Below are 13,974 nucleotides of genomic sequence, written 5' to 3'. Positions count from 1 at the left end.
TACACACTGAGCTGCAGGTATTACACGCTGAGCTGCAGGTGTAATGGCCTGCTTCATTAGAACCTCACACACACCTGGTGTTCTCTGGCCTGCTTCATTAGAACCTCACACACACCTGGTGTTCTCTGGCCTGCTTCATTAGAACCTCACACACATCTGGTGTTCTCTGACACATGGTGTTCTCTGGGCTGCTTCATTAGAACCTCACACACACCTGGTGTTCTCTGGCCTGCTTCATTAGAACCTCACACACACCTGGTGTTCTCTGGCCTGCTTCATTAGAACCTCACACACACCTGGTGTTCTCTGACACATGGTGTTCTCTGGCCTGCTTCATTAGAACCTTACACACACATGGTGTTCTCTGGCCTGCTTGATTAGAACCAGTGTTGCTCAGGTGTGTGTCTGGCCTGCTTCATTAGAACCAGTGTTGCTCAGGTGTGTGTCTGGCTGCAGCAGGTGGAGGAGGGCCTGAGGAGGAAGCTGTGTCAGGCACATGCGGCGTACGCGCGCATCAGCAGATCCCTGGAAGACTACAGCTCACAGAAGCAGCAGCTGGAGGACTTCATCTCCCAAGGTGCACTGCGTCTTAAGAACGTGGAGGACAAGGTTTCAGACCTGCTTCTGGTATCAAACCCTGAGAACATCAGCAGACTGAAGGTTCACCACTCCCTATATGTGACACCACTATTCCATAACTGATATCTAAATACAAACATCAGTTTGCTACAGATGTGTCTAAATACAAACATCAGTTTGCTACAGATGTGTCTAAATACAAACATCAGTTTGTTACAGATGTGTCTAAATACAAACATCAGTTTACTACAGATGTGTTAGCCTATGTAGAGTTACAGAGTTTTCTGTTTCTGCATGGTTTGGATCTGTTTGGATCACACACACACTACACTAACACACACTACACACACACACTACACAAACACACACTACACAACACACACACACACCACACACTACACACACACACTACACACACACTACACACTACACAAACACACACTACACAAACACACACACACTACGCACTACACACACACACTACACAAACACACACTACACACACACACTACACAAACACACACTACACACACACACTTTCTGTTTCTGCATGGTTTGGATCTGAGGGTTGTTTCTTGCTTTAACTCCGCCACAGGAAATTAAAGGGGACCTCAGTCAGCAGCAGCTTTCTCTGGATGAGGCGCAGGCCAAACTGAGTATGCTCTGTAGGTCTCACCCCTCCCAGGAGCTGGGCCACCTCAGTGAAGAGCTGACTGACCTGGTCAGAAGAAGGGACATGGCCGCCCTGCGCTGCTCACGTGCCTCCAGCGACCTGCAGGGGGAGCTACAGCTACACATCTCTGGTGAGTGAGAGATGTGGGGGATGGGACCAGCACACATGACCAGCATATAGGACCAGCACACATGACCAGCATATAGGACCAGCACACATGACCAGCATATAGGACCAGCACACATGGCCAGCATATAGGACCAGCATATAGGACCAGCACACATGACCAGCATATAGCACCAGCACACATGACCAGCATATAGGACCAGCATATAGGACCAGCACACATGACCAGCATATAGCACCAGCACACATGACCAGCATATAGGACCAGCATATAGGACCAGCACACATGACCAGCATATAGCACCAGCACACATGACCAGCATATAGCACCAGCATATAGGACCAGCACACATGACCAGCATATAGGACCAGCATATAGGACCAGCACACATGACCAGCACACATGATCAGCACACAAGACCAGCATATAGGACCAGCACACATGACCAGCACACATGACCAGCATATAGGACCAGCATATAGGACCAGCACACATGACCAGCACACAAGACCAGCATATAGGACCAGCATATAGGACCAGCACACATGACCAGCATATAGGACCAGCACACATGACCAGCACACATGATCAGCACACAAGACCAGCATATAGGACCAGCACACATGACCAGCAGACATGACCAGCATATAGCACCAGCACACATGACCAGCATATAGAACCAGCATATAGGACCAGCATATAGGACCAGCACACATGACCAGCACACATGATCAGCACACAAGACCAGCATATAGGACCAGCACACATGACCAGCATATAGGACCAGCACACATGACCAGCATATAGGACCAGCATATAGGACCAGCACACATGATCAGCACACAAGATCAGCATATAGGACCAGCACACATGACCAGCATATAGGACCAGCACACATGTCCAACACACATGACCAGCATATAGGACCAGCACACATTACCAGCATATATGACCAGCATATAGGACCAGCACACATGACCAGCACACATGACCAGCATATAGGACCAGCACACATGACCAGCATATAGGACCAGCACACATTACCAGCATATATGACCAGCATATAGGACCAGCACACATGACCAGCACACATGTCCAACACACATGACCAGCATATAGGACCAGCACACATGACCAGCACACATGACCATCATATAGGACCAGCACACATGACCAGCACACAAGACCAGCATATAGGACCAGCACACATGACCAGCATATAGGACCAGCACACATGACCAGCACACATGTCCAACACACATGACCAGCATATAGGACCAGCATATAGGACCATCACACATGACCAGCATATAGGACCAGCACACATGGCCAGTACACAGGACCAGTACACATGACCAGCATATAGGACCAGCATATAGGACCAGCACACATGACCAGCACACAGGACCAGTACACATGACCAGCATATAGGACCAGCACACATGACCAGCACACAGGACCAGTACACATGACCAGCATATAGGACCAGCACAGCACATATGACCAGCACACAAGACCAGAATAAAGGACCAGTACACAGAATAACAAAATCAGAGGAAACACATCCAGTAAGACATCCAGTAAATTGGCTGATTCCTAGTGGATGTGTGGGGGGCACTAGTGGATGTGTGAGGTGCTGGGGCACTAATGGATGTGTGAGGGGCACTAGTGGATGTGTGAGGTGCTGGGGCACTAATGGATGTGTGAGGAGCGTGACTGGGGCACTAGTCTGTCTGCAGTGCAGTGTAATGGTGCATCCCAGTTTAACCTTTAAACACTGTTCGTTGCTACCCCCCTTAATTTACTGTTCACGGTCAAATTTGACCGGACAGTTTTAACTGCTCTTAAATACCAATACCATGACAAGTGAAAAGGATTATTTAATAGAACATTTATTGTAAACAGAACCTTATTAGATAATTAACATCTACAACATGTGTGTTTGTGTGTGTGGGTGTGTGTGTTTCTGTATGTGCGTGAATGTGTGCAAACACTCACTGGTGGTTCACATGCACAGTGGAAACATGACAACATGAACTGTGTGTGTGTGTGTGTGTGTGTGTGTGAGAGAGAGAGAAGAGAGAGAGAAAGAGAGTGGGTGTAAATGTGTGTGTGTGTGTGTGTGTGTGTGTGTGTGTGTGTGTGTGTTTCTGTGTGTGCATACATGCATGTGTGTGCAAACAATAGTGATTCACATGCACATGTGGCAACATGACAACATGAACTGACAACATGAACTGTGTGTGTGTGTGTGTTCATGTGTGTGTGTGTGTTTGTGTGTGTGTGTGTGTGTGTGTGTGTGTGTGTGTGTGTGTGTTCATGTGTGTGTGTGTCTGTTTGTGTGTGTGTGGGTGGTTGTGTTTCTGTATGTGCGTCAATGCATATGTGTGCGAACATTGGTGGTTCACACACACGAGTGGCAACATGACAACATGAACTGACAACATGTACTGAGTGTGTGTCAGTGGGTGTACATGTGTGTGTGTGCTTTATGTGTGTCTGTTTGTGTGTGTGTGTGTGTGGGTGTGTGTGTCCATGCATGCATGTGTGTGGGAACATTGGTGGTAAGTTGTAGGTGTGTGGAGAGAGATGTCTTTTATCTCCTGGATGAAAATTATACTCTTTCCCAATCATTTCCTATGGCGGTCATTTTTGACTGTGAACAAAAAAAAAGTGTTTCTAAGTTGAATAAATCACTCAAAATTCAACGGAAGTAGCCCTAATCAATTCTATGTGTTCAAACGCCTTTTGTGAAGGATATCATAAGATCTTGAGGCAATCTGATGAAAAATGCCATATTTATGGTACAGGGAATGTGTAAATCGGTCATTTTTGACTGGAACAGTGTTAGAAGGTTAAGTCATAATTTCCCAGTTACAAAAAGGAAGTTTCATTTATAATGCCTCCTGAAGTTATAACTTCAAGTCAGTAACCTTTTTGAACCTCAGGTACAAGGTACCCCAAGTTTGAAGTTTTCAAAATGGCTGTGCCCATCAACAGCAAACAAAATCCATAGAAGTGCACAGTACAGTATGTAGGCAGTTCTGACCTATTTCTATCTCATTACAGTTTTTCTCGATCGTTTTGATACCTGTGTCAACTCTGAAATCACACTCTCAAAACAGTTAACACCCGTGTCTGAACAAAAGCACTCTGGACAAAATGACACATTTTGCTTGCAAAAGGCTGTTACTCTCTCAAAACACTTAAAACATGCAGCAAAAGCAAATCTTGCCTTCAAACACTACAACTTGTTGCCAATTAAAAAACACTCTTTAATCAATCATTACACACTGGACAACAAAATGCAAAATCTAGTTCTCAAAATGAGCATTTTTGCTATGTCTGTTCCATTACTTTCTCATTTTTTCTGGTAGGCCTATCAGAAAAAAACTGTGAAAAGACAAAATGTACTGAATAAATGTTTTTAATTGAACTACAACTTGTCATTTTTCATCGAAATAGACCTACAGTAAACACCTTTTGTACTGTTTTCTCCACCAAATAGGCAATACAGTACTTTGTCTAAATGTGCATTAGATCCATACTTGCAAATAGCAACACAGAACTGACATCTCTTATGTATAATGAATGATTGCTGATTGAAGATGATTGCAAAGGAGTTTCACACAGGTGTATCAGAGATTCAGACTTATGCAAGGAATCTATACCACCTGTGAAAAGATGTATTCCTTTTGTTTAGCATGGGAAAACCAATAGAGTTTGGGGCTTTTGAATGACAGCTGTGTTAACTGTTTTGCAAAAGGGTGTGAGAAATGTGTGAACCCAATGAAAATGTGTGAACACATTCGCAAGAGATGACTTCTGCTGTGCAAAGAAAGTAGTCATGAAGACCAAGTGGGTTCCAGTTTACTTAAGCAGGTAAAAGCAATCGAGAAAAACTGTAAATCAGTTGGTGAAACAATAGGGTCCCACCTCTTGTTCCTACATTTGTATGCATAGAATACCTTGTAATGCGGTGGGTTAGGGTTAGAATACCTTGTAATGCATTGTCAGAACTGTTAACTTACAACAAAGAATTTCTAACAAATGGCTGACATCTTGTTCTTCACTTTTCCCTGGAGGTTTGTTGACTGTAATTTCCATAGCAACCCAGAGCTTCTGAACCTAGACACTAGACACACCCTCACAAAACAATTTGTCCTCCTTCATAGCTCTGTTTTCTCCCCCTCCTCTCCTCTCCCTTCCTCCTCTCCTCCTCTCTCCTCTACTCTCTCCCCCTCCTCCTCTCTTCCTCTCCCCCTCCTTTCTTCTCCTCCTCCTCTCCTCCTCTCCTCTCTCCTCTCTCCTCCTCCTCCTCCTCCTCTCTCCTCTCCTCCTCTACTCTCTCCCCCTCCTCCTCTCTTCCTCTCCCCCTCCTTTCTTCTCCTCCTCCTCCTCCTCCTCTCCTCTTTCCTCCTCCTCCTCTCCTCTCTCCTCTCTCCTCCTAATGCAGAGATCACACAGGATTTTCACCGCTGGCTAACTGAGCAGAAGGATAACATTAAAGACCTCTCGGACCAATCAGAGGCCAGAGTCAAAGGCTGCCCTGACCAATCAGAGGCCTGGGTCCTTATGGCAGACAGGTTACAGGAGCTGAAGGTATTCGACGTCCTCAGGGCCTGAGTGTGTATGACGGTGTGTGTGTGGAACCCCTGGACTTACCCTGCGCTTCCTCCCCTGTGCCCCAGGGGGCACTAGAGTGCCTGCGCGTGGGTGAGGAGCGCCTGGGCTCCGTGTGTGAAGAGGGGGGGATGTTGCTGCCCCATCTGCCCCCCTCAGCCGCGGGGCACGTGGAGGAGCAGCTGCTCTCCTGCCGCAGGGCTTGGGCTGCCTTTGTGGAGGAGAGCCAGCAGAGCCTGCAGAGCCTGGAGCACAGCGCCGCCCTACAGCACAGGTCAGGCACTGCAGTGTGTGTGTGTGTGTGTGTGTGTGCAGGGTTGAAGTGTGTGTGTGTGTGTGTGTGTGTGTGTGTGTGTGTGTGTGTGTGTGAAGGCAATGGTACGCTCCCGCGTCTGCGTCCCGCGCACGTGGCACTGGTGAGCGCGTTTTTACGGCATGCGTCACGTTTACGTCGACTGAAATTTAAGACCGCGCGTCAATTTGACGCGTAGACTGCGCATGTGTGAAACGAAACTGCTGTAAACACTCCCCTCCAGTAGGTGGACCACATAGAAGAACAACACTTAAAACCTAGAAACAAACCTAGACAGAAGAAGAACGAAGAAGCGCAGAAGCAGAGCGCCTGTCCTCAGCTTGCTTGGCTATCAAGTTACGTGAAACACCACGAGTCAACTTTGACCGATGTAAAGCCACAATCCACAGATACAGATTCTTTAACATTATCTTTAACGGTTACTTTACCATCTATGGTGTAGAACCCAAAGTATTTCAAGACATCACATTTTAGATGAGTTGGGGACTTAATTGTCCGCTCAGGCTGGCCGTTCTGTGCGTTAGCTTCCATTTTCGAAACAGGGTGGCTGCATGGGCTCTGGCTCCACTGGCTACTGGCTATTATTGGCTTGATTTGGTCATGAGCACTGGATCATAGAGCACTGGATGAGATGGCAAACAATAAAATAAAAAACAAACTAATCATAGACTGTAGAAATGTGCTACACATGGCACTAAAAACCAAATAGTTTATTTATAGTTCGACTACTTATATTTCACGTCATGTTTGAATAAAAAGTGACAGCCCTACTCCCTGCATAGAGAGCTGACTTGACTTCGGATTAAATGCATCTTTTAAAAATGAGCGTAGCCTAGCACCTATTACTGAACAATGCTGAAATCAAATCCCGAAACCCAGAGCCATAAAGGTATCTATCTACAAGGCTCTGGCGAAACCCAGTAACACTTGTTGATGGAGATGCACTCTCGTTTGTTTTGTATATAATGCGTTATCAATAATGATAACAATAATAAAAGGAATGGAGCCTACAGTACCTCTCCCAGCTGCACTCATTAGCACCTCCTCCTGAACAATGCTCAACTCAAATCTTGAAACTCGCCTGTCAACACCAGATAATGCATTATCATAATAATAATGGAAGGAATGTAACCTACCTCTCGCTCTAGATGCACCCATTATCACCAGGGGCGTCATGCAAGCCAAAAATTCAGAGGGGCACAATCAGGCATTTTTTTTTTTGGTCATGTTAGAGGGGGCCGGAGATTTCTCCCCCTGGAAATTTTGAAATTCTGGCTGCTAAACATACCATTTCAATGCAGTTTGGAAGGGACAGAAATACCTTAACAGAGCAAGCAGCAACCCTTATCTATCTGAGGACTAAGCTAAAGTATCTATTTTGTAAGATAGGTTGTTGAAAGAACTGTAAGCTCAAATTCAGCTGAGTGTAAGCTCATTAAAACATGTTTAGACACACAAATTTACACGTAGGCGTACTACACATGATTTTAAAAACAGTACCATTGCAGTTGTTATGATTTGATTGATATGTGACCTAAGAACAATCTTACATTAAAAAAGTTGCTGAGGTCTGACTTTGTGGTGCTCAGAAATTGAATTAGTTTAATCTTAATTCATGTGATGAAGGACTTTGAACGAAGTTTGACAGGTTTCAGTGCTGAGTAAGGTTAACACTAAATATTTGAATATTTTACTAGTAATATATTTTTCATTACCATTATGGCAAGCAATAGGCTAGGCCTACCTTATTTGTAAGTTGCTACCGGCAAATCATGAGCAAGTGACCTGATAACCTAAGTTATGAGCACATGAGAAAGACTATTATACTTTCTTGCCCTCTACATCAAGGTCATAGTGATCCTATTTATATAAAACAACTTTAGGCCTCCTTTTAAAATGGTATCCCTTTTCACTACATGGATTAGCTGCCACATACGTGAAGAGAACAAGTGGAGAAACATCCAACGCAATGCCTTGGTAGACCTAATGTTATTAGGTTGGATTTTGTAGCCTAGTCACTGCAAATCACCCTCGTTTCTATTAAACTGGAAACAATTGAACCAGGAGACTTTGCCAAATATTTGTAATATGTTTAAGAGTAGCCTAGGCTACGTTACACTGACACCATGTAGGCTAACGTTAACGTAATGCTCTGAATTCGTGGCCAACATCAAATCCATAGTTCTAACTAATTGATTGCCAAGTCAAAATTTCCTGGTCAACCACAAATAATTTCACTACTTTTTATTGCTTAGCTAGACTACTTACCACTTCAACACGATTGACTGTATCTGTTTAAACTGTAACTGTAACAGTTCAACTCTTCAAACTGTAGGCTAGTCTAAAGTTAACTGTAACAGTTCAACACAAGCAAAACATTGCAAGCTCAATGCGCGTGTGAGTTGTTACGGGAACATACACAGACACCAATTTTAGGAAAAGGGCTGATGTTGACCGGTCTTCAGCTATTTTGGTACGGTTTATTACACATCCAGAAGAATGCATTTGAGTCGTTATGGGCTCTGGCTTATTATGGAGCATAATAGGAACAAAGTTATGATCAAGAAAATGATCAGGGAGGAAAAATCCGAGGAGGCACGTGCCCCCTTTACCTCAATGGGCATGACGCCACTGTGTGTAGAGAAGGGTTACCTGTGTGTGTGTAGAGTGTGAGTTACATGGCTGTGTACTAGTGTGTGTGTGTGTGTGTGTGTGTGTGTGTGTGTGTGGGCCCCTTTATTCAATGGGCATGATCTACCACTGTGCGTAGAGAAGGGTTACCTGTGTGTGTGTGTAGGTGTGAGTTACATGGCTGTGTACTAGTGTGTGTGTGTGTGTGTGTGTGTGTGGATGCCCTGACCAACAATGGGCATGACAAAGGATACCTGTGTGCGTGTAGATAGTTACATGGCTGTGTACTAGCGTGTGTGTGTGTGTGTGTGTGTGTGTGTGTGGAGTGCCCCTTTACTTCAATGGGCATGACGCCACTGTGTGTACCTGTGTGTGTGAAGTGTGCGGTTACATGGCTGGCTGGTGGGTGTGTGTGTGTGTGTGTGTGTGTGTGGAGTGCCCCTTTAAATGGGCATGGCGCCACTGTGTGTAGAGAAGGGATACCTGTGTGTGTGTAGAGTGTGAGTTACATGGCTGTGTAATAGTGTGTGTGTGTGTGTGTGTGTGGAGGCCCCTTTACTTCAATGGGCATGCGCCACTGTGTGACCTGTGTGTGTGTGGAGAGCGTGAGTTACATGGCTGTGTACTAGTGTGTGTGTGTGTGTGTGTGTGTGTGTGTGTGTGTGTGTGTGTGTAGAGTGTGAGTTACATGGCTGTGTACTAGTGTGTGTGTGTGTGTGTGTGTAGAGTGTGAGTTACATGGCTGTGTACTAGTGTGTGTGTGTGTGTGTGTGGGATACTTATGTGTGTGTGTGTGTGTGTGTGTGTGTGTGTGTGTGTGTGTGTGTGTGTGAGTGCCCCCTTTATTTCAATGGGCATGACGCCACTGATTATCACAGTGAGACATTAACATTATGAACACAAAGAGTTAGGCTACTTCAAAACTTTTATTGACATGTCATAATTACAGGTTTTTGGTTCATACTTTTTTGGAATGAGGCAGGTGTGAAGACTCAATACAAATTTAATTGAGGACATCTGTACACACAACTTTTTCTTACCATGGCACTGCTGTGTTGAAAAATGTCTTTACTTTGTATCGCACCAATATTGCTGCCCTCGCTAGCCTAATAAGCAAGTGTTACGACCAGGCTTGGACTTTCACCATTCTGGGGGCATTACAAACATTACAAAAACATGAAACATGACATATTACATAGAACTGTAAATCATCTGATCATCTAATATTTACAGATATCTAGGCTATAACATGTATTTTATATTTGGCCTGTTATGAAATCGTGTATTGAACAACTTAAGCACAGCTCAGCTTTAAGAAACTCAAATAGCCTAGATGCATGCTTAGCATTTTGTGATCATTAAGGCTACTTTCACAAACTCTTAGTCAGCTGTCCTCTGATTTTACCAATATCTAGGCTGATATTTGTAACATTTATTTTGTATTTGGCCCGTTATGAAATCATGTGGAACAATTTAAACACGTTGTAAAACTTAAAGCCCAAATTTGGAGACATCCATGTATGCCTAACTTTACTGCAAATTCAAAACTGGATTACTCTGGAACGGCTAACTGTACAGGGGACTGCTTTTACACCTTGTGTTCCCGGTAAGGTCTCCTGTTTATTCTGATATATGGTTTGTCATGTGTTAAAAGAATGGTTAAATAAAGCATTCCACCGAGATGAATGGGTAGGAGATCATGGGGCGCAAAAACCTTCAGTAGAATATATGATTAAATTGAATTAAATTATTTACTTTACCCATGAACCGCTCAACACAGCAATTATCGGCTAACATCGCTTTAAAGCTGAGAAAAAGCTCTTTCATGTGATACTTGTGATGTCTGTGTGATGAATAGGCTACTACTCGCGAAAGTAGTTCAACTGAGAGTAGGTGAATTTGGACCCACTTTCTTTTTTGTCTTTGTCACTTTTTCTCCACTGCGTAAGACTAAATTAATTTTTGGCTGTGAATGCTAAGATAATTTTGACAGGTCACAGGCTAAATAAAATAAGCTATTAGTAGGGCATAAAACAGAATATGGAAAGAAGGGGCACCAAGGCCACGGTGGCCTGTAAACCCTCTGATTTTCAAAGGGGCCTCACGGCCAATTCCAGGGCTACGGCGGCCATATGGCGCCGCGGGCTGCGGAAATTCCTACCCTGGTTACGACCCTGCCCTCGCGGCACCGAGTCACTCAGCTATAAGCAGCCTAATAAGCAAGTAGAGGGATGTATGTATATAGGGATGTATGTATATGTATGTATATAGGGATGTATGTATATGTATGTATATAGGGATGTATGTATATAGGGATGTATGTATATGTATGTATATAGGGATGTATGTATATAGGGATTTATGTATATAGGGATGTATGTATATGTATGTATATAGGGATGTATGTACATAGGGATGTATGTATATAGGGATGTATGTATATGTATGTATATAGGGATGTATGTATATGTATGTATATAGGGATGTATGTATATAGGGATTTATGTATATAGGGATGTATGTATATAGGGATTTATGTATATAGGGATGTATGTATATGTATGTATATAGGGATGTATGTATATAGGGATGTATGTAGGGATGTATGTATATAGGGATGTATGTATATAGGGATGTATGTATATGTATGTATAGAGGGATGTATGTATATGTATGTATATAGGGATGTATGTAGGGATGTATGTATATGTATGTATATAGGGATGTATGTATATAGGGATTTATGTATATAGGGATGTATGTATATGTATGTATATAGGGATGTATGTACATAGGGATGTATGTATATGTATGTATATAGGGATGTATGTATATAGGGATGTATGTACATAGGGATTTATGTATATAGGGATGTATGTATATGTATGTATATAGGGATTTATGTATATAGGGATGTATGTATATAGGGATGTATGTAGGGATGTATGTATATAGGGATGTATGTATATGTATGTATAGAGGGATGTATGTATATGTATGTATATAGGGATGTATGTATATGTATGTATATAGGGATGTATGTATATGTATCTATATAGGGATGTATGTATATGTATGTATATAGGGATGTATGTATGTGTATGTATATAGGGATGTATGTATATGTATGTATATAGGGACGTATGTATGTATAGAGGGATGTATGTAATAAGTAATAAGCAAGTGTTGCGCCCCTGCCGGTCTCTGCCTACCTGTCTGTCTTTCTCTGGTTTGCAGGGAGGAGTCAGGACACAGGTGCTGCTGATCACCTGATTGGGGCACCTGCACTATAAAAGAGGCTACCTGGCTGAAGTTCAGGGTTCCCTCTCTCCACTGCAACATGCGTCGCCTTTGTCTTTTGTTTGGGCTTTGCACATTACGCTGATGTACACCACACCACTGCTACATGCGTCGCCCTTGTCTTTTGTTTGGGCTTTGCACATTACGCTGATGTACACCACACCACTGCTACATGCGTCGCCTTTGTCTTTTGTTTGGGTTTAGCACATTACGCTGATGTACACCACACCTTTGCTACATGCTTTGTCTTTTGTTTGGGCTTTGCACATTACGCTGATGTACACCACACCTTTGCTACATGCGTCGCCTTTGTCTTTTGTTTGGGTTTAGCACATTACCCTGATGTACACCACACCTTTGCTACATGCTTTGTCTTTTGTTTGGGTTTAGCACATTACCCTGATGTACACCACACCTTTGCTACATGCTTTGTCTTTTGTTTGGGTTTAGCACATTACGCTGATGTACACCACACCTTTGCTACATGCTTTGTCTTTTGTTTGGGTTTAGCACATTACGCTGATGTACACCACACCTTTGTTTTCTTACCATCTCATTAATACTGACTATTAATTAATTTATTTACTTTAATAAATACATCATTTTTGTTAACTCTTTATCCACGTGTGGTCTCCCTATGTTAAAATCACCCAGAACGAGCCGGGTGGTTGTAACACAAGTCTCTCAGCTATAGTAACAGGTGTGCTGTGTGTGTTCTGGTGGATGATAAATGGAGCGATGCGATGGGCCAACTTATCAAACTTCCCAGCAGACAGGTGAAAGTACTCGTGCTGCTTCTCCTCATCTTTTGCACACATGTGTGGAATACTCCTTCACTGGCTCTTCCTTCGTTCAGTGCTCGCACATCCCACATCCCACCTTCTTCTTTTCTTCAGGCGTTTCGGGCTTCTTTGGTGCTACTTTCGGGCTACTTTCAGGTTCGACATACCGCCCCCAGTTGGTGGGGCAGAGTATCACAGTTAATCCGTAGTGAGCAGGCGCTAACCTTAATGATCTAATGCGCATTCAGGACAGCAGAAGTTGGAGTATGCTTCGTGTACGCGTCAAAAATGATGCACGTCCTCCACACGCGCAAATGTGACGGAGGAGCATATCACAGCCTTGAGAGAGAGAGAGCAGAGGCTAGAGCACAGCGCCGCCCTACAGCACAGGTCAGGCACTGCAGGGGGAGTTACACTCACTTCACACAACCTCCAACAGGATGGATTTATATACGTGTGTGTGTGTGCATGTGCGTGCGTTAAAGTGTGTGTGTGTGTGTGTGTGTGCCGGGTGGTAGTGTGTGTGTGTGTGTGTGTGTGTGCAGGGTGGAAGTGTGTGTTAATGTGTGTGTGTGTGTGTGTGTGTGTGCAGGGTGGAAGTGTGTGTGTAATGTGTGTGTGTGTGTGCAGGGTGGAAGTGTGTGTTAATGTGTGTGTGTGTGTGTGTGTTAATGTGTGTGTGTGTGTGTGCAGGGTGGAAGTGTGTGTTAATGTGTGTGTGTGTGTGTGTGCAGGGTGGAAGTGTGTGTGCAGGGTGGAAGTGTGTGTTAATGTGTGTGTGTGTGTGTGTGCAGGGTGGAAGTGTGTGTGGAGGGTCTAGGTTTCTGGCTGCAGCAGATGGAACAGAAGCTGGAGTGGGAGGAGCTTCCAGAGGGAGAGAGAGAGCAGGAGAGACTGGAGCAGCTCCACACACAACTACTGCTGAGGAGGTGAGTGTGTGTGTGTG

At 44.0% G+C, this 13,974-nt stretch overlaps 1 protein-coding gene across 1 annotated transcript in view; it reads left to right on the top strand.

Moving 5' to 3' along the window:
* The window catches only part of syne1a (spectrin repeat containing, nuclear envelope 1a), a 302,008-nt gene that overhangs the window by 57,174 nt on the left and 230,860 nt on the right, over nt 1-13,974 (top strand). Inside the window, 5 exon segments of the mRNA XM_048249742.1 lie at nt 457-660; nt 1,175-1,382; nt 5,836-5,981; nt 6,071-6,276; nt 13,823-13,957. Coding sequence (XP_048105699.1) covers nt 457-660; nt 1,175-1,382; nt 5,836-5,981; nt 6,071-6,276; nt 13,823-13,957 — 899 coding nt within the window.

The sequence above is a fragment of the Alosa alosa genome, chromosome 8 (genome assembly GCF_017589495.1).
Source record: "Alosa alosa isolate M-15738 ecotype Scorff River chromosome 8, AALO_Geno_1.1, whole genome shotgun sequence".
Lineage (NCBI taxonomy): Eukaryota > Metazoa > Chordata > Actinopteri > Clupeiformes > Clupeidae > Alosa > Alosa alosa.
Note: the sequence above shows the minus strand (reverse complement) of the source record. Positions and strands in the feature narration are given on the sequence as shown.